The 19785-nt window shown below is 46.7% G+C and overlaps 1 protein-coding gene across 3 annotated transcripts in view; it reads left to right on the top strand.

Annotated features, from left to right (window-relative positions):
* Nucleotides 1-13094, top strand: part of dlg4b (discs, large homolog 4b (Drosophila)) — a 50822-nt gene extending 37728 nt beyond the window's left edge. For all 3 annotated transcript variants that reach the window (XM_072376127.1, XM_072376128.1, XM_072376129.1), the window contains 15 exons: nt 5848-5972; nt 6085-6254; nt 7006-7142; nt 7217-7367; nt 7459-7712; nt 9060-9162; nt 9387-9483; nt 9579-9755; nt 9843-9880; nt 10644-10691; nt 10939-11040; nt 11113-11285; nt 12298-12407; nt 12490-12581; nt 12657-13094. In XM_072376127.1, coding sequence (XP_072232228.1) covers nt 5848-5972; nt 6085-6254; nt 7006-7142; nt 7217-7367; nt 7459-7712; nt 9060-9162; nt 9387-9483; nt 9579-9755; nt 9843-9880; nt 10644-10691; nt 10939-11040; nt 11113-11285; nt 12298-12407; nt 12490-12581; nt 12657-12763 — 1884 coding nt within the window. In that variant the 3' untranslated portion in view covers nt 12764-13094. The remainder of the gene's footprint in view (nt 1-5847; nt 5973-6084; nt 6255-7005; nt 7143-7216; nt 7368-7458; nt 7713-9059; nt 9163-9386; nt 9484-9578; nt 9756-9842; nt 9881-10643; nt 10692-10938; nt 11041-11112; nt 11286-12297; nt 12408-12489; nt 12582-12656) is intronic.
* Nucleotides 13095-19785: the final 6691 nt, after the last annotated feature.

The following is a 19785-nucleotide window of genomic DNA, read 5'->3' as shown; positions in this document are numbered from 1 at the left end:
TGCAGCATGAGCTTCTCAGGTTTCTGTAGGCGTAACAGACTCACCGCTAACAGACTTACCGCTAACAGACTTACCGCTAACAGACTTACCGCTAACAGACTCACCGCTAACAGACTTACCGCTAACAGACTCACCGCTAACAGACTCACCACTAACAGTTGTTGTTTACCAGTTGTTACCTGAAACACCAACAGTAACTGGTGTTTACCAGGTGCTACCTGAAACACCAGGTGTTACCTGAAACACCAACAGTAACTGGTGTTTACCAGGTGCTACCTGAAACACCAGGTGTTACCTGAAACACCAACGGTAACTGTTGTTTACCAGGTGTTACCTGAAACACCAACAGTAACTGGTGTTTACCAGGTGTTACCTGAAACACCAACAGTAACTGGTGTTTACCAGGTGCTACCTGAAACACCAGGTGTTACCTGAAACACCAACAGTAACTGGTGTTTACCAGGTGTTACCTGAAACACCAACAGTAACTGGTGTTTACCAGGTGCTACCTGAAACACCAACAGTAACTGTTGTTTACCAGGTGTTACCTGAAACACCAACAGTAACTGGTGTTTACCAGGTGCTACCTGAAACACCAACAGTAACTGGTGTTTACCAGGTGCTACCTGAAACACCAACAGTAACTGTTGTTTACCAGGTGTTACCTGAAACACCAACAGTAACTGGTGTTTACCAGGTGTTACCTGAAACACCAACAGTAACTGGTGTTTACCAGGTGCTACCTGAAACACCAACAGTAACTGTTGTTTACCAGGTGTTACCTGAAACACCAACAGTAACTGGTGTTTACCAGGTGTTACCTGAAACACCAGGTGTTACCTGAAACACCAACAGTAACTGGTGTTTACCAGGTGTTACCTGAAACACCAACAGTAACTGGTGTTTACCAGGTGTTACCTGAAACACCAACAGTAACTGGTGTTTACCAGGTGTTACCTGAAACACCAACAGTAACTGGTGTTTACCAGGTGTTACCTGAAACACCAACAGTAACTGGTGTTTACCAGGTGTTACCTGAAACACCAACAGTAACTGGTGTTTACCAGGTGTTACCTGAAACACCAACAGTAACTGGTGTTTTCCAGGTGCTACCTGAAACACCAGGTGTTACCTGAAACACCAACAGTAACTGGTGTTTACCAGGTGTTACCTGAAACACCAACAGTAACTGGTGTTTACCAGGTGTTACCTGAAACACCAGGTGTTACCTGAAACACCAACAGTAACTGGTGTTTACCAGGTGTTACCTGAAACACCAACAGTAACTGGTGTTTACCAGGTGTTACCTGAAACACCAACAGTAACTGGTGTTTACCAGGTGTTACCTGAAACACCAACAGTAACTGGTGTTTTCCAGGTGCTACCTGAAACACCAGGTGTTACCTGAAACACCAACAGTAACTGGTGTTTACCAGGTGTTACCTGAAACACCAACAGTAACTGGTGTTTTCCAGGTGCTACCTGAAACACCAGGTGTTACCTGAAACACCAACAGTAACTGGTGTTTACCAGGTGTTACCTGAAACACCAACGGTAACTGGTGTTTACCAGGTGTTACCTGAAACACCAGGTGTTACCTGAAACACCAGGTGTTACCTGAAACACCAACAGTAACTGGTGTTTACCAGGTGTTACCTGAAACACCAACAGTAACTGGTGTTTACCAGGTGCTACCTGAAACACCAGGTGTTACCTGAAACACCAGGTGTTACCTGAAACACCAACAGTAACTGGTGTTTACCAGGTGTTACCTGAAACACCAACAGTAACTGGTGTTTACCAGGTGTTACCTGAAACACCAACAGTAACTGGTGTTTACCAGGTGTTACCTGAAACACCAACAGTAACTGGTGTTTACCAGGTGCTACCTGAAACACCAGGTGTTACCTGAAACACCAACAGTAACTGGTGTTTACCAGGTGTTACCTGAAACACCAACAGTAACTGGTGTTTACCAGGTGTTACCTGAAACACCAACAGTAACTGGTGTTTACCAGGTGTTACCTGAAACACCAGGTGTTACCTGAAACACCAACAGTAACTGGTGTTTACCAGGTGTTACCTGAAACACCAACAGTAACTGGTGTTTACCAGGTGCTACCTGAAACACCAGGTGTTACCTGAAACACCAACAGTAACTGGTGTTTACCAGGTGTTACCTGAAACACCAACAGTAACTGGTGTTTACCAGGTGTTACCTGAAACACCAGGTGTTACCTGAAACACCAACAGTAACTGGTGTTTACCAGGTGTTACCTGAAACACCAACAGTAACTGGTGTTTACCAGGTGTTACCTGAAACACCAACAGTAACTGGTGTTTACCAGGTGCTACCTGAAACACCAACAGTAACTGGTGTTTACCAGGTGCTACCTGAAACACCAGGTGTTACCTGAAACACCAACAGTAACTGGTGTTTACCAGGTGTTACCTGAAACACCAACAGTAACTGGTGTTTACCAGGTGTTACCTGAAACACCAGGTGTTACCTGAAACACCAGGTGTTACCTGAAACACCAGGTGTTACCTGAAACACCAGGTGTTACCTGAAACACCAACAGTAACTGGTGTTTACCAGGTGTTACCTGAAACACCAACAGTAACTGGTGTTTACCAGGTGTTACCTGAAACACCAACAGTAACTGGTGTTTACCAGGTGTTACCTGAAACACCAACAGTAACTGGTGTTTACCAGGTGCTACCTGAAACACCAACAGTAACTGGTGTTTACCAGGTGTTACCTGAAACACCAACAGTAACTGGTGTTTACCAGGTGTTACCTGAAACACCAACAGTAACTGGTGTTTACCAGGTGTTACCTGAAACACCAACAGTAACTGGTGTTTACCAGGTGTTACCTGAAACACCAACAGTAACTGGTGTTTACCAGGTGTTACCTGAAACACCAACAGTAACTGGTGTTTACCAGGTGTTACCTGAAACACCAGGTGTTACCTGAAACACCAACAGTAACTGGTGTTTACCAGGTGTTACCTGAAACACCAACAGTAACTGGTGTTTACCAGGTGTTACCTGAAACACCAACAGTAACTGGTGTTTACCAGGTGTTACCTGAAACACCAACAGTAACTGGTGTTTACCAGGTGTTACCTGAAACACCAGGTGCTACCTGAAACACCAACAGTAACTGGTGTTTACCAGGTGTTACCTGAAACACCAGGTGTTACCTGAAACACCAACAGTAACTGGTGTTTACCAGGTGTTACCTGAAACACCAGGTGTTACCTGAAACACCAACAGTAACTGGTGTTTACCAGGTGTTACCTGAAACACCAACAGTAACTGGTGTTTACCAGGTGTTACCTGAAACACCAACAGTAACTGGTGTTTACCAGGTGTTACCTGAAACACCAACAGTAACTGGTGTTTACCAGGTGCTACCTGAAACACCAACAGTAACTGGTGTTTACCAGGTGTTACCTGAAACACCAACAGTAACTGGTGTTTACCAGGTGCTACCTGAAACACCAGGTGTTACCTGAAACACCAACAGTAACTGGTGTTTACCAGGTGTTACCTGAAACACCAGGTGTTACCTGAAACACCAACAGTAACTGGTGTTTACCAGGTGTTACCTGAAACACCAACAGTAACTGGTGTTTACCAGGTGTTACCTGAAACACCAACAGTAACTGGTGTTTACCAGGTGTTACCTGAAACACCAACAGTAACTGGTGTTTACCAGGTGTTACCTGAAACACCAACAGTAACTGGTGTTTACCAGGTGCTACCTGAAACACCAACAGTAACTGGTGTTTACCAGGTGCTACCTGAAACACCAGGTGTTACCTGAAACACCAACAGTAACTGGTGTTTACCAGGTGTTACCTGAAACACCAACAGTAACTGGTGTTTACCAGGTGCTACCTGAAACACCAGGTGTTACCTGAAACACCAACAGTAACTGGTGTTTACCAGGTGTTACCTGAAACACCAACAGTAACTGGTGTTTACCAGGTGTTACCTGAAACACCAACAGTAACTGGTGTTTACCAGGTGTTACCTGAAACACCAGGTGCTACCTGAAACACCAACAGTAACTGGTGTTTACCAGGTGTTACCTGAAACACCAGGTGTTACCTGAAACACCAACAGTAACTGGTGTTTACCAGGTGTTACCTGAAACACCAGGTGTTACCTGAAACACCAACAGTAACTGGTGTTTACCAGGTGCTACCTGAAACACCAACGGTAACTGGTGTTTACCAGGTGTTACCTGAAACACCAGGTGTTACCTGAAACACCAACGGTAACTGGTGTTTACCAGGTGTTACCTGAAACACCAGGTGTTACCTGAAACACCAGGTGTTACCTGAAACACCAACAGTAACTGGTGTTTACCAGGTGTTACCTGAAACACCAACAGTAACTGGTGTTTACCAGGTGTTACCTGAAACACCAACAGTAACTGGTGTTTACCAGGTGCTACCTGAAACACCAGGTGTTACCTGAAACACCAACAGTAACTGGTGTTTACCAGGTGTTACCTGAAACACCAACAGTAACTGGTGTTTACCAGGTGTTACCTGAAACACCAGGTGTTACCTGAAACACCAACGGTAACTGGTGTTTACCAGGTGTTACCTGAAACACCAGGTGTTACCTGAAACACCAACAGTAACTGGTGTTTACCAGGTGTTACCTGAAACACCAGGTGTTACCTGAAACACCAACAGTAACTGGTGTTTACCAGGTGTTACCTGAAACACCAGGTGTTACCTGAAACACCAGGTGTTACCTGAAACACCAACAGTAACTGGTGTTTACCAGGTGTTACCTGAAACACCAGGTGTTACCTGAAACACCAGGTGTTACCTGAAACACCAACAGTAACTGGTGTTTACCAGGTGTTACCTGAAACACCAGGTGTTACCTGAAACACCAGGTGTTACCTGAAACACCAACGGTAACTGGTGTTTACCAGGTGTTACCTGAAACACCAACATTAACTGGTGTTTACCAGGTGTTACCTGAAACACCAGGTGTTACCTGAAACACCAACAGTAACTGGTGTTTACCAGGTGTTACCTGAAACACCAACAGTAACTGGTGTTTACCAGGTGTTACCTGAAACACCAGGTGTTACCTGAAACACCAACGGTAACTGGTGTTTACCAGGTGTTACCTGAAACACCAACGGTAACTGGTGTTTACCAGGTGTTACCTGAAACACCAGGTGTTACCTGAAACACCAACGGTAACTGGTGTTTACCAGGTGTTACCTGAAACACCAGGTGTTACCTAGAACACCAGGTGTTACCTGAAACACCAACAGTAACTGGTGTTTACCAGGTGTTACCTGAAACACCAACAGTAACTGGTGTTTACCAGGTGTTACCTGAAACACCAGGTGTTACCTGAAACACCAGGTGTTACCTGAAACACCAACAGTAACTGGTGTTTACCAGGTGTTACCTGAAACACCAGGTGTTACCTGAAACACCAGGTGTTACCTGAAACACCAACAGTAACTGGTGTTTTCCAGGTGCTACCTGAAACACCAACAGTAACTGGTGTTTACCAGGTGCTACCTGAAACACCAGGTGTTACCTGAAACACCAACAGTAACTGGTGTTTACCAGGTGTTACCTGAAACACCAACAGTAACTGGTGTTTACCAGGTGTTACCTGAAACACCAGGTGTTACCTAGAACACCAATGGTAACTGTTGTTTACCCACCAGGTAACACACCGAACAAAGTGTGGGACGGGCCTCTTAATCAGAGGGTTAAATGCAGATCCTGTAGCTCACAAACGGGCATCCATGTTGTTCTGGGTCCAAATGTGTCCATGTGTGTGCTTCAGGGGAACTCTGGTCTGGGCTTTAGCATCGCAGGAGGAACCGATAATCCTCACATCGGAGATGACCCGTCCATCTTCATCACCAAGATCATCCCTGGAGGAGCGGCCTCCCAGGATGGGCGCCTCAGGTGTGACAGGGTGCTTCCCTGAACCCCTCCCCCAAACCATTACAACCTGCCCAAGCTTGGCCCGGTTCTGATCCGACTATGACAACGGTTTAATCTCTATGTCCATCTTCAGGGTGAACGACAGCATCGTGTTTGTTAATGATGTGGACGTCCGGGAGGTCACTCACTCCTTTGCCGTGGAGGCGCTGAAGGAGGCGGGGCCTGTGGTGAGGCTGTACGTCCTGCGGAGACGTCCGTCCAGTGAACGCATCACACAGATCAAGCTCATGAAAGGACCCAAAGGTTTGTGGATCAGAACCAGGTGTTTACGGTAGAATAACCTGGATCAGAACCAAGAGTTTACGGCAGAGTAACCTTAGTCAGAACCAAGAGTTTATGGCAGAGTAACCTTTATCAGAACCAGGTGTTTACGAAACAATTACCTGGATCAGAACCAGGAGTTTACGGCAGGATAACCTGGATCAGAACCAAGAGTTTACGGCAGAGTAACCTTAGTCAGAACCAAGAGTTTACGGCAGAGTAACCTTTATCAGAACCAGGTGTTTACGAAACAATTACCTGGATCAGAACCAGGAGTTTACGGTAGAGTAACCTTTATCAGAACCAGGTGTTTACGAAACAATTACCTGGATCAGAACCAGGTGTTTACGAAACAATTACCTGGATCAGAACCAGGAGTTTACGGCAGGATAACCTGGATCAGAACCAAGAGTTTACGGCAGAGTAACCTTTATCAGAACCAAGAGTTTACGGTAGAATGACCTGAATCGGAACCTGTTGTTTATGGCAGAGTAACCTTTATCAGAACCAGAAGAACATCCTGTTCTGGTTTAGTTTTTTTCAAGGACCAGAACCCATTCTTCGTTGGAAAACCCTGTTTTAAAGTTTTTTCAGCAACATTTTGAAGGACCTATGATTTTTATTCTTCTGGTTCCAGAAGCTGCTGATGATCACAAAAGCTGCTTTTTCTTTTGGAGGTCTTTGAACTGACAGATCCACTAACAGACTCACCATTTGCCCCCCTCTGGTTCAGGTCTGGGCTTCAGTATAGCTGGAGGAGTGGGGAACCAACATGTTCCTGGAGACAACAGCATCTACGTCACCAAGATCATCGAGGGTGGAGCTGCTCATCGCGATGGGCGGCTACAGATTGGGGACAAAATCCTGGCGGTAGGTGACTTGTCTTTCCTTACTCAATGCTTCCTCACAGTACTGTGGTCTAACCTGAGCTCTGAACCCGGCAGGTGAACCACATGTCCCTGGAGAACATCCTGCATGAAGACGCTGTGTCCGCCCTCAAGAACACAGGGGAGGTGGTGTACCTGAAGGTGGCCACCCCCACCTCGCAGTACATCAATCAAGTTGATCGATATAGCCCACCTGACCTGACCAGCTGTACGTACACCTGAGGTCTGGTTTGATCCTGAAGTCCCGCCTTCTTCCTCAGTGCAATCATCCAAACTCTCTGTGTATGACTCCCCTGTAGCCTACATGGAGCCGGACTACATGTGCGACTACCCACAAGCCCTCCCCCCTCCGTCACCACGACGCTACTCCCCCATCCCCCAGGACGACTACTCCCGGGAGCCCCGCAGAGTCTGCATCCAGCGTGGGTCCACCGGTCTGGGCTTCAACATCGTCGGTGGGGAGGACGGCGAGGGGATCTTCATCTCCTTCATCCTCGCAGGGGGTCCGGCAGACCTGAGTGGGGAGCTCCGCAAGGGAGACCAGATCCTCAGCGTGAGTACTTGGACCAGATCCCCACAGTCCAGGTCCCCATAGACCAGATCCCCACAGTCCAGGTCCCCATAGACCAGATCCTTAGTATGAGTACTCGGACCAGATCCCCACAGTCCAGGTCCCCATAGACCAGATCCCCACAGTCCAGGTCCCCATAGACCAGATCCCCACAGTCCAGGTCCCCATAGACCAGATCCTTAGTATGAGTACTTGGACCAGATCCCCACAGTCCAGGTCCCCATAGACCAGATCCTTAGTATGAGTACTTGGACCAGATCCCCACAGTCCAGGTCCCCATAGACCAGATCCTTAGTATGAGTACTCGGACCAGATCCCCACAGTCCAGGTCCCCATAGACCAGATCCCCACAGTCCAGGTCCCCATAGACCAGATCCTTAGTATGAGTACTCGGACCAGATCCCCACAGTCCAGGTCCCCATAGACCAGATCATCAGCGTGAGTACTTGGACCAGATCCCCGCAGTCCAGGTCCCCATAGACCAGATCCCCACAGTCCAGGTCCCCATAGACCAGATCCCCACAGTCCAGGTCCCCATAGACCAGATCCTCAGCGTGAGTACTCGGACCAGATCCCCACAGTCCAGGTCCCCATAGACCAGATCCCCACAGTCCAGGTCCCCATAGACCAGATCCCCACAGTCCAGGTCCCCATAGACCAGATCCTCAGCGTGAGTACTTGGACCAGATCCCCACAGTCCAGGTCCCCATAGACCAGATCCCCACAGTCCAGGTCCCCATAGACCAGATCCTCAGCGTGAGTACTCGGACCAGATCCCCACAGTCCAGGTCCCCATAGACCAGATCCCCACAGTCCAGGTCCCCATAGACCAGATCCTTAGTATGAGTACTCGGACCAGATCCCCACAGTCCAGGTCCCCATAGACCAGATCCCCACAGTCCAGGTCCCCATAGACCAGATCCCCACAGTCCAGGTCCCCATAGACCAGATCCTTAGTATGAGTACAGACCCAATCGTCAGTTGGTAGGAATTGGTTGAGCTCTGTCTGAACCAGTTGTTTTCCACCACATCTCTGGTCTCTGGTCTGGTTCTGGATCTGTGGTTGGATGAATTCTGAACCTGCTCTGCTGCTGTACTCTGAGTTTCTGTAGAGGACCACAGATGTTTTATCTCCTAGATCTCTGGGTTTGTCTGGTTTTCCTGCAGCCTGATGTCTGTATATCACTCATATGTTACCATAACAACATGAAACTTTCAGTCAATCAGAGGGTCAAACAGTTTGAGTACAGAGGAGCTGTAACCTGCCTGGAACCTGGCACCTGCTGGTCAAACAGCGGTAGTGACACACCTGTCTGTATGTGTGTGCAGGTGAACGGCGTGGATCTCAGGTACGCCACACATGAGCAGGCTGCCGCAGCCCTGAAGAACGCCGGACAGACTGTCACCATAGTAGCACAGTACAGACCTGAAGGTAAGATAATATCCACCACTGGAACGCAGGATCTGTGCACACCTGGGTAGAGTTGGTCTGACTGCTTTATGTTAGGGTCTGTGTACGAATATGAAGAGATCTCTGATGACCCCACTCTGGGTCTAACCCCCTAACCCATAAGAAGTGGGTCCAGTAAAACAAAGGCAGCCCTGAGAGTCACGGCGTCTGAAGTGCTTTAGATAACAGGCAGGCTGTGTGTGCAGAGTACAGCCGGTTTGAAGCAAAGATCCACGACCTGAGGGAGCAGATGATGAACAGCTCGTCCGGCAGCCTGAGAGCCAACCGCACCTTTTACATCAGGTAACCTGAGCCGCCACACCTGAGGCGCTCCAGCCCACAAACACAGGCTCAGAGGTGCTGAACTGAGTCAGACTCAGACTGTGATCTATTTTCAGAGCTCTGTTTGACTACGATAAGCAGTGGGACTGCGGCGTCCTGTCGCAAGCTCTGGACTTTAACTTTGGGGAGGTTCTTCATGTGATCGACAGCGCTGATGACGAGTGGTGGCAGGCCAGGCGGGTCAACCAGCAGGGGGAGCTGGAGGAGCTGGGATACGTCCCGTCCAAACACAGGTGAGCGGCGACTGGACCGACCTGTGGCAGGTGTTACTGTCGCTGTGTGTTGGAGCTCCATGAACACTGACTGTGTTTGGGTTTCAGAGTGGAGAGGAAGGAGTGGTCACGGATGAAGAGTAAAGGTAACTGCTGATCAGCTTCATCATTTTATCATCATTACACCTCATTTCTTCTCCTGATGCTGTGATGATATTGTTTTGTGAATGCTTTTGGCCTCAGTAGTTTGATACTGTGACAGCTCTGCTGCAATAACTAAGAATATTTAAAATACCTTATTATGAACTGCATGCTTTGGCTGTACAATCAAGTTAATAATGAAGTAGATGTTAACATTATGGCAGAAATAATAAATCAAAGGCAAAAGTTAAAAGTTTGTTAGCAATGAGGTGATGAAATGTTTCTTAAAGATAGAGTTAAAGGGACTAACCGGCACGAACGGTGACATCATCAGCTGCAGATGGTGGTTCCTCTCATATCCATCAGAGATCAGACATGAGGTGCCACAGGGCTCCTGTCTGGGAACATTTTCATTTCCATAGAAAACATTTCCACACATCCTAAAGTTCTTCATCATCTGTAACGTCTGCTTTTATGTGGATGATGTGCTTTTATTTCCTTCTGGCCCTAATTCATCTTCATTCTGATCTTATCCTGATGGAGATGTCATAAAGCTGTGTTCCTCGTGGTCAAACATTTAAATCTGGAGGGTTAGGGTTAAGCTCTTCATTATCTGTAACGTCTGCTTTTGTGTAGATGAGATATGTAAACTGGCTCCCTGCAGACGCTCCGAACACTTGGTGCACAGCGTTAAGCTCTCTGTGTTCCTATCTGAATCTTAAAGAAACTGAAGGTAAAACAACCTGTTTGTGTGTTTTCTCCTCGCAGGTAGAGAAGGATTCGTTCACAGCTACGAGCTCATCACTCAGATTGAAGGTCAGTGTCACCTTCAGATGGTTTATTTATTATCATTAGATTATTATTAGACCATTAGGAGGTGTTTTTCTTCTGCATCTGTAATTAAATCCTTCCCTGTGAGTCCATCAGGAACATTTACAGGTAAACTAAAAACCCGAACCCATGGACAAACAGAAGACTCTTACTCCCCATCTCTCAGCAGTTCAGTATTCGCTTCCTTGTTCGTGTTAACGATGTAAATAAAGTTTCCTCTGACTGTCCTCAGTGGACTACGCCCGGCCCGTCATCATTCTGGGGCCGACCAAGGACCGGGTCAACGATGACCTCCTGTCTGAGTATCCGGACAAGTTCGGCTCCTGCGTCCCTCGTAAGTCTGCTCACAGTGAGGGAACGTAAACGACAGCAGGTCAATGATGTCGCTCTCTGGCTCCGCCCACAGATACGACTCGCCCTCGCAGGGACTACGAGGTCGATGGGCGGGACTACCACTTTGTTTCATCGCGGGAGCAGATGGAGCGGGACATCCAGTCGCATCGCTTCATCGAGGCGGGGCAGTACAACAACCACCTGTACGGGACGTCGGTGCAGAGCGTCAGACAGGTGGCTGAGCAGGTGAGCTTAAGTTACCATGGTGATGGTCAGCCTGCGTTATGGAAACCAATTATTACAGTGATTGACTCGACTTTGAGAACAGAATCTGAGCAGAACCGGTCCAGAAGTCCAGATTCAGAGTGAGTCAGATGTGTTAGAGGTGTTGGAGAGGAGGTGTGAAAGCAGCTGGTTCCACCATCATGGAACCACCAGTGAGAACAGACTGGACGGAGACTGCCGTGTTTGTAGGGAATACCATCCAGAGTAACTATATAACAGGACAATTTCTCCCTGAAGCGCTCAGGTCCAAAGAGAACAACTTCAGTTTGTCTGAGTTTAGAAGCAGACAGTTCTGAGTCATCCAGGTCTTTATGTCTTTAAGACAGGCTTGTAGTCTGACCAACCTGTTGGTTTCATCTGGTTTCATAGATAAGTACAGCTGAGTATCATCAGCATAACAATGGAACTTTATGCCATGCTGTCTGATAATGTTACCTAATGGAAGCATGTATGAAGTAAAAAGAATCGGTCCAAGCACAGAACCCTGAGGAACTCCATGACTTACTCTGGTGTGTGAGGAAGATTCTTCATTTACAAGAACAAACTGGAATCTATCAGATAAATATGACTTAAACCAGCCTAATGCAGTTCCTTTAATCCCAATAACATGTTCAAGTCTCTGTAACAGAAAGCTGTGATCGATCGTATCAAATGCAGCACTGAGATCCAACAGGACAAGAAACAAGTCCGCTATCAGAGGCTAAGAGGAGATCATTGGTAACTTTCACCAGTGCTGTTTCTGTGCTATGATGCACTCTGAATCCTGACTGAAACTCTCCAAACAGATTATTTCTGTGGAAATGATCATTTTGTTGTCACTCTTTGTTAGACTGCTTTTGTTGCCATGGTGATTGGTCACGTTACACTATCATGACATCATAATTCCTACGGTGAGGAGGCCTTGAGGTGTGTGATAACTCGGTCATGTTGGAAACCTTTAGTTAGCTTTAGCCTGTCTGCTGTGCTTCACCAGGGGAAGCACTGCATCCTGGACGTGTCGGCCAACGCGGTGCGGAGGCTGCAGGCGGCTCAGCTCCACCCAGTCGCCATCTTCATCCGACCGCGGTCCCTGGAGAACATCCTGTAAGATGGTGTTCAAACCTCTGTTTAAATCCTTCCAGTACAACACTGATGAAGTGTTTTATAAACATTGACATGTGTGCAGGGATCTGAACAAGCGTCTATCAGAGGACCAGGCGAGGAAAGCTCTGGACCGAGCCATCAAACTGGAACAGGACTTCCTGGAATGTTTCACAGGTAAAAACACACCTGTGTCTGTCGCAGAAAGGTTCGGAGCCTCGCGGTTCGACGCTAATCTCTGCCTGTTTTCAGCCATCGTTCAAGGCGACAGCTTCGAGGAGGTTTACCACCAGGTCAAGCTGGTCATCGAAGACCAGAGCGGCCCCTACATCTGGGTCCCCGCACGAGACAGACTCTGATTGGCTGCAGCCAGCCACTGTCTCCATAGGACCGCCACCCCCCCACGTGCTGGTCCTCCCGGCGGCGCCACCTGACACGGATCAGACGCTTTGTTTTTATCAGTTTTCTTTCTTTTTACACAAGGAGGACCAGCGAGCTCAGTGATTGCATGAATGCCGTAACCACGGCAACCAGGAGATGTGTTTTTGTTTCGAGGAGCACAGATGTGTGTGTGTCCGTCACACGATTGGCTGATTGAGTCTGTGTTGAGTGACTAATCCTGTATTATCAGAAAATAACACATCACAGATTGTAGAGTTCAGTTACTATCGAAGTATTTATATTAACCTATTTATTTATTGATTCATTTATCTATTTATTTATTTATGTGATGTGAAAATGGTGCGTGCGTGCGTGCGCGTGTGTGTGTTTGTGTGTAGTGTACATAAAGACTTGTGTGACTGTAAATAAAACGATGGGGCTCAAACACACAGTCTATTCAGGGCTTAAAGAATCTGAAAACCACTGGACTACAACACCCACAATCCTCACCTGTCTGGACTACATCACCCACAATCCTCACCTGTCTGGACTACATCACCCACAATCCTCACCTGTCTGGACTACAACACCCACAATCCTCACCTGTCTGGACTACAACACCCACAATCCTCACCTGTCTGGACTACATCACCCACAATCCTCACCTGTCTGGACTACATCACCCACAATCCTCACCTGTCTGGACTACAACACCCACAATCCTCACCTGTCTGGACTACAACACCCACAATCCTCACCTGTCTGGACTACAACACCCACAAGCCTCACCTGTCTGGACTACAACAACCTTTTACTATGACCCACAATCCATCTCTGCCTCAGCTGAAATGTGCATCATCCCTCAGTGCTGGGACAGACAGACTCCCTTTCTATAGACTACAGCTCCCACAATCCCATTCTGCTGCTGTTTGGATAATGCTTTCTCTTTGTTGCTTAGCAGCAACGAGGAGGTAAAACAAATGGAACCGCTTTCAGTTTTAAGCAAAAAGCTGGACTTCATTACCCCGAATTCCCAATTTGCAACCTGAAATGTCTGCAGACTACAGAACCTGTAGGTTCCGGTTCTGCCCAGACACCGGGGGTCCGGTCAGACCGAAGAAAGACCGCCTGTCTCCTCCTGAACTCTGCTGGAAGATCTCATTGGAGGAGTTGAGGAAAAACAGCACTCTGACACTCAGCTGTGGAACTCCAGATGTTCAATAAATCTTCTCCAGAAACAGCTGCAGATACTTAATTTGATGGGATCTTATGTTGTTACAGGAAGGTTATTACCCGAGTTTGGAAGTGAAAAATGAAGATAAATGCACTATATTAATGAGATTAAAGGAGCCATATAATGTCTTAACATAGTGCTGTCACAGGCTGCTCATCCTGTCCTCATATTTATGAAGGAAGCTGGAGGATTTGGAGGATTCAGACGGCTCTGATCATGGCCGCTGCTCACATGTTTCCAGCTCATTACTCAGTTAGGAAGGTTCTGAACAGGTTCTGTTGGACCGGGCCCGAAGGCAACTGAAGCTTCAAGGTAACACACCTGGCAGAATGAGGCTATGACTCCTGCAGCCCAACCATTGGACTCCATTACCCACAGTGCATTGGGCTGTGGTCCCTCGGGGGCTGCTGGTAGACCTGTTGGTTCTGGAGGGTTTCAGACTGAACACTGGGTTGTGTGAATAGTTCTGATATTGATATTGAATAATCCTGATTATCGATGATGCTCCATCATCTCACCACCTGCGAGCACTGACAGAAACACTCGTTATCATATTATTGATTAGCTTTTGACACACACCTTGTTCAAAGGAGGCTGTTGGTTTGATGAATGACTTGTTGTATTATGAAATAAATTAGTTATAAATTAAATACTACTAATGAAATATTGAAATAAATTCCTTATAAAAGCTGAAGGTGGCTGCTGTCTGATTCATGCACAGATTTATTTTAACCTGCAGGGCAGAGCTTTTGTCTCCCCCCTCAGGCAGTGAAAGGAATTACACTTCATGTTCAGAAAGACTGCCCATTAATTAATAAAGAAATAGAATAGAAAAGAAATAGCGAACTAAGGATATATACAATAAGCAAGATTAATAAAAATATGCTAAATAAGTGGAAATTAAACAGTTCTGTACCATTGTGTGCAAGTTGGATTAAAGTGACGTTACAGCAGTCCTCCAGAGTTCAACAGTCTCACAGCTTCCAGGTCAGGTGCTCCTGCTCTGAATGCTCTGCAGCCTCCTGCCTGAGGGGAGGGGGGCAAACACAGTGTGAGCGGGTCCTTGGGCTGTAAATGGTGCTTCTCCCTGGAAGCTGTTCCTCGGTCAGGTGCTCCTGCTCTGCGGCAGAGAAGAAGAAGAAGGTGGTGAAAGCTGCATCTGGACCGCGGGTCCACCACCTCAGACCCGCTCACACTGTGTTTGCCCCCCTCCCCTCAGCACCGTGGACATTTACAGCCCCAGATGCAGGAAGCGGGCCGCCTGCATCATGAAGGACCCACCAATTCATTTCCACTTATTTAGCATATTTGTATTAATCTTGCTTATTGTATATATCCTTAGTTCGCTATTTCTTTTCTATTCTATTTCTTTCTTTATTTTTAATGGGCACACCCCGGGACCAGAGAAACTAAGTTCATTTCACCCCATGTTTTTAACGTGTCGAAATGACAATAAAGAAACTTTGAGTCTTTCTGAACATGAACAGTGTAATTCCAGGCTGGTTCTGTCTGTGTGGAGTCTGCATGTTCTGCTGTGTGTGCGTGGGTTCTCCCTGGGTTCTCCCTGGGTTCTCCCCGGGTTCTCCCTGGGTTCTCCCTGGGTTCTCCTCGGGTTCTCCCCAGGTTCTCCCTGGGTTCTCCCTGGGTTCTCCCCGGGTTCTCCCCAGGTTCTCCCTGGGTTCTCCCCGGGTTCTACCCGGGTTCTCCAGCTTCCTCTCTGTGTGGCCTGTGATGAACTGGCGACCGCTGGGATAGGCTCCACCTCCTTGGATAGGCTCCACCCCCGGGATAGGCCCCACCCCTGGTATAGGCCCCACCCCCTGTGATAGGCTCCACCCCCCGACCCAACAGATGGATTAAGCGGGTATAGAGGATGGATGGATGGAAATTAAAATGATTAAAAACAAGCAAGAGTCTGGATAAGTTAAAAGATATCGTGCAGATTTCATGCAGAGACACATGAGAAAATAAATGTTTTTAACCTGGATTTAAAAACATTCTGTGACAGTTTAACCTCTGGGTTAATCTACCCTAACCCTAACCCTAACCCTAACCCTACCACTGAGTAAAAACTCTTGACCCTAACCCTAACCCTAACCCTAACCCTAACCCTAAACCTAAACCTAACCCTAACCCTAACCCTAACCCTAACCCTAAACCTAACCTAACCCTATCTCTGGCAGTTTGTTCCTCTTGTTTGCAGCATAGCAGCTAAATGCTGCTTCTCCAGGTTTAGTCTGGACTCTGGACTGGACCAGCTGACCTGAGTCCTTGGATCTAAGAGCTCTGCTGGGTTTAGATTCTCTGAACATATCACAGATTCTGGGATTTGTATGTATTTGAATGGACTTAAACTGTAACTCGTCTGATTTATTGTATTTAAAGTGGAGGAAAAAGCAGGAAACGGCAGCAACAGGTTATAAATTCAGGGCCTCTGAACTGAGACGGAAGGAAACAGAAGTGTGATGCTGCCACTTAAAGCAGAAGTTTAACATCAGAGCAGAAGCCGACCACCAAGCAGGCAACATGAAGAATCCGTCTGCCTCCACCTCAGTAAGTCAAGCTCACTTTGAGTCTTTCTGAAGATAAATCCCAAATATCACGTTACTGAGTTTCTGACTCAAATCATTCAGCAGGTTCAGAGACTCAAACTGTATATTTAGACATGTTGTAAGGCCTCAGCTGGTTTAAATCAGGCCTCAGCTGGTTTAAATCAGGCTTTAGCTGGTTTAAATCAGGCCTCAGCTGGTTTAAATCAGGCCTCAGCTGGTTTAAATCAGGCCTCAGCTGGTTTAAATCAGGCCTCAGCTGGTTTAAATCAGGCTTTAGCTGGTTTAAATCAGGCCTCAGCTGGTTTAAATCAGGCTTTAGCTGGTTTAAATAAGGCCTCAGTTGGTTTAAATCAGGCCTCAACTGGTTTAAATCAGACAGAAGCTGGTTTAAATCAGGCCTCAGCTGGTTTAAATCAGGCCTCAGCTGGTTTAAATCAGGCTTTAGCTGGTTTAAATCAGGCCTCAGCTGGTTTAAATCAGGCTTTAGCTGGTTTAAATCAGGCCTCAGCCGGTTTAAATCAGGCCTCAGCTGGTTTAAATCAGACAGAAGCTGGTTTAAATCAGGCCTCAGCTGGTTTAAATCAGGCCTCAGCTGGTTTAAATCAGGCCTCAGCTGGTTTAAATCAGACAGAAGCTGGTTTAAATCAGGCCTCAGCTGGTTTAAATCAGGCCTCAGCTGGTTTAAATCAGGCCTCAGCTGGTTTAAATCAGGCTTTAGCTGGTTTAAATCAGGCCTCAGCTGGTTTAAATCAGGCTTTAGCTGGTTTAAATAAGGCCTCAGTTGGTTTAAATCAGGCCTCAACTGGTTTAAATCAGACAGAAGCTGGTTTAAATCAGGCCTCAGCTGGTTTAAATCAGGCCTCAGCTGGTTTAAATCAGGCTTTAGCTGGTTTAAATCAGGCCTCAGCTGGTTTAAATCAGGCTTTAGCTGGTTTAAATCAGGCCTCAGCCGGTTTAAATCAGGCCTCAGCTGGTTTAAATCAGGCCTCAGCTGGTTTAAATCAGGCTTTAGCTGGTTTAAATCAGGCCTCAGCCGGTTTAAATCAGGCCTCAGCTGGTTTAAATCAGGCCTCAGCTGGTTTAAATCAGGCTTTAGCTGGTTTAAATAAGGCCTCAGTTGGTTTAAATCAGGCCTCAACTGGTTTAAATCAGACAGAAGCTGGTTTAAATCAGGCCTCAGCTGGTTTAAATCGGGCCTCAACTGGTTTAAATCAGACAGAAGCTGGTTTAAATCAGGCCTCAGCTGGTTTAAATCAGGCCTCAGCTGGTTTAAATCAGGCCTCAGCTGGTTTAAATCAGACAGAAGCTGGTTTAAATCAGGCCTCAGCTGGTTTAAATCGGGCCTCAACTGGTTTAAATCAGACAGAAGCTGGTTTAAATCAGGCTTTAGCTGGTTTAAGTCAGGCCTCAGCTGGTTTAAATCAGGCCTCAGTCGGTTTAAATCGGGCCTCAGCTGGTTTAAATCAGGCCTCAGCTGGTTTAAATCAGGCCTCAGCTGGTTTAAATCAGGCCTCAGCTGGTTTAAATCAGGCTTTAGCTGGTTTAAATCAGGCCTCAGCTGGTTTAAATCAGGCTTTAGCTGGTTTAAATCAGGCCTCAGCCGGTTTAAATCAGGCCTCAGCTGGTTTAAATCAGGCAGAAGCTGGTTTAAATTAGGCTTTAGCTGGTTTAAATCAGGCCTCAGCTGGTTTAAATCAGACAGAAGCTGGTTTAAACCAGTCCTCAGCTGGTTTAAATCAGGCCTCAGCTGGTTTAAATCAGACAGAAGCTGGTTTAAATCAGGCTTTAGCTGGTTTAAGTCAGGCCTCAGCTGGTTTAAATCAGGCCTCAACTGGTTTAAATCAGGCCTCAGCTGGTTTAAATCAGACAGAAGCTGGTTTAAATCAGACAGAAGCTGGTTTAAATCAGGCCTCAACTGGTTTAAATCAGACAGAAGCTGGTTTAAATCAGACAGAAGCTGGTTTAAGTCAGGCCTCAGCTGGTTTAAATCAGGCCTCAGCTGGTTTAAATCAGACAGAAGCTGGTTTAAATCAGGCCTCAGCTGGTTTAAATCAGGCTTTAGCTGGTTTAAATAAGGCCTCAGTTGGTTTAAATCAGGCCTCAACTGGTTTAAATCAGACAGAAGCTGGTTTAAATCAGGCCTCAGCTGGTTTAAATCAGGCCTCAGCTGGTTTAAATCAGGCTTTAGCTGGTTTAAATCAGGCCTCAGCTGGTTTAAATCAGGCTTTAGCTGGTTTAAATAAGGCCTCAGTTGGTTTAAATCAGGCCTCAACTGGTTTAAATCAGACAGAAGCTGGTTTAAATCAGGCCTCAGCTGGTTTAAATCAGGCCTCAGCTGGTTTAAATCAGGCTTTAGCTGGTTTAAATCAGGCCTCAGCTGGTTTAAATCAGGCTTTAGCTGGTTTAAATCAGGCCTCAGCCGGTTTAAATCAGGCCTCAGCTGGTTTAAATCAGACAGAAGCTGGTTTAAATCAGGCCTCAGCTGGTTTAAATCAGGCCTCAGCTGGTTTAAATCAGGCCTCAGCTGGTTTAAATCAGACAGAAGCTGGTTTAAATCAGGCCTCAGCTGGTTTAAATCAGGCCTCAGCTGGTTAAATCAGGCCTCAGCTGGTTTAAATCAGGCTTTAGCTGGTTTAAATCAGGCCTCAGCTGGTTTAAATCAGGCTTTAGCTGGTTTAAATAAGGCCTCAGTTGGTTTAAATCAGGCCTCAACTGGTTTAAATCAGACAGAAGCTGGTTTAAATCAGGCCTCAGCTGGTTTAAATCAGGCTTTAGCTGGTTTAAATAAGGCCTCAGTTGGTTTAAATCAGGCTCAACTGGTTTAAATCAGACAGAGCTGGTTTAAATCAGGCCTCAGCTGGTTTAAATCAGGCCTCAGCTGGTTTAAATCAGGCTTTAGCTGGTTAAATCAGGCCTCAGCTGGTTTAAATCAGGCTTTAGCTGGTTTTAAATCAGGCCTCAGCCGGTTTAATCAGGCCTCAGCTGGTTTAAATCAGGCCTCAGCTGGTTTAAATCAGGCTTTAGCTGGTTTAAATCAGGCCTCAGCCGGTTTAAATCAGGCCTCAGCTGGTTTAAATCAGGCCTCAGCTGGTTTAAATCAGGCTTTAGCTGGTTTAAATAAGGCCTCAGTTGGTTTAAATCAGGCCTCAACTGGTTTAAATCAGACAGAAGCTGGTTTAAATCAGGCCTCAGCTGGTTTAAATCGGGCCTCAAC

This window comes from Leuresthes tenuis, unplaced genomic scaffold (assembly GCF_036924035.1).
Source record: "Leuresthes tenuis unplaced genomic scaffold, fLeuTen1.0.hap1 SCAF_22, whole genome shotgun sequence".
In the NCBI taxonomy this organism is placed as follows: Eukaryota; Metazoa; Chordata; class Actinopteri; order Atheriniformes; family Atherinopsidae; genus Leuresthes; species Leuresthes tenuis.
The sequence above is the reverse complement of the archived record's forward strand: the minus strand, read 5'-3'. Positions and strand labels throughout refer to the sequence as shown.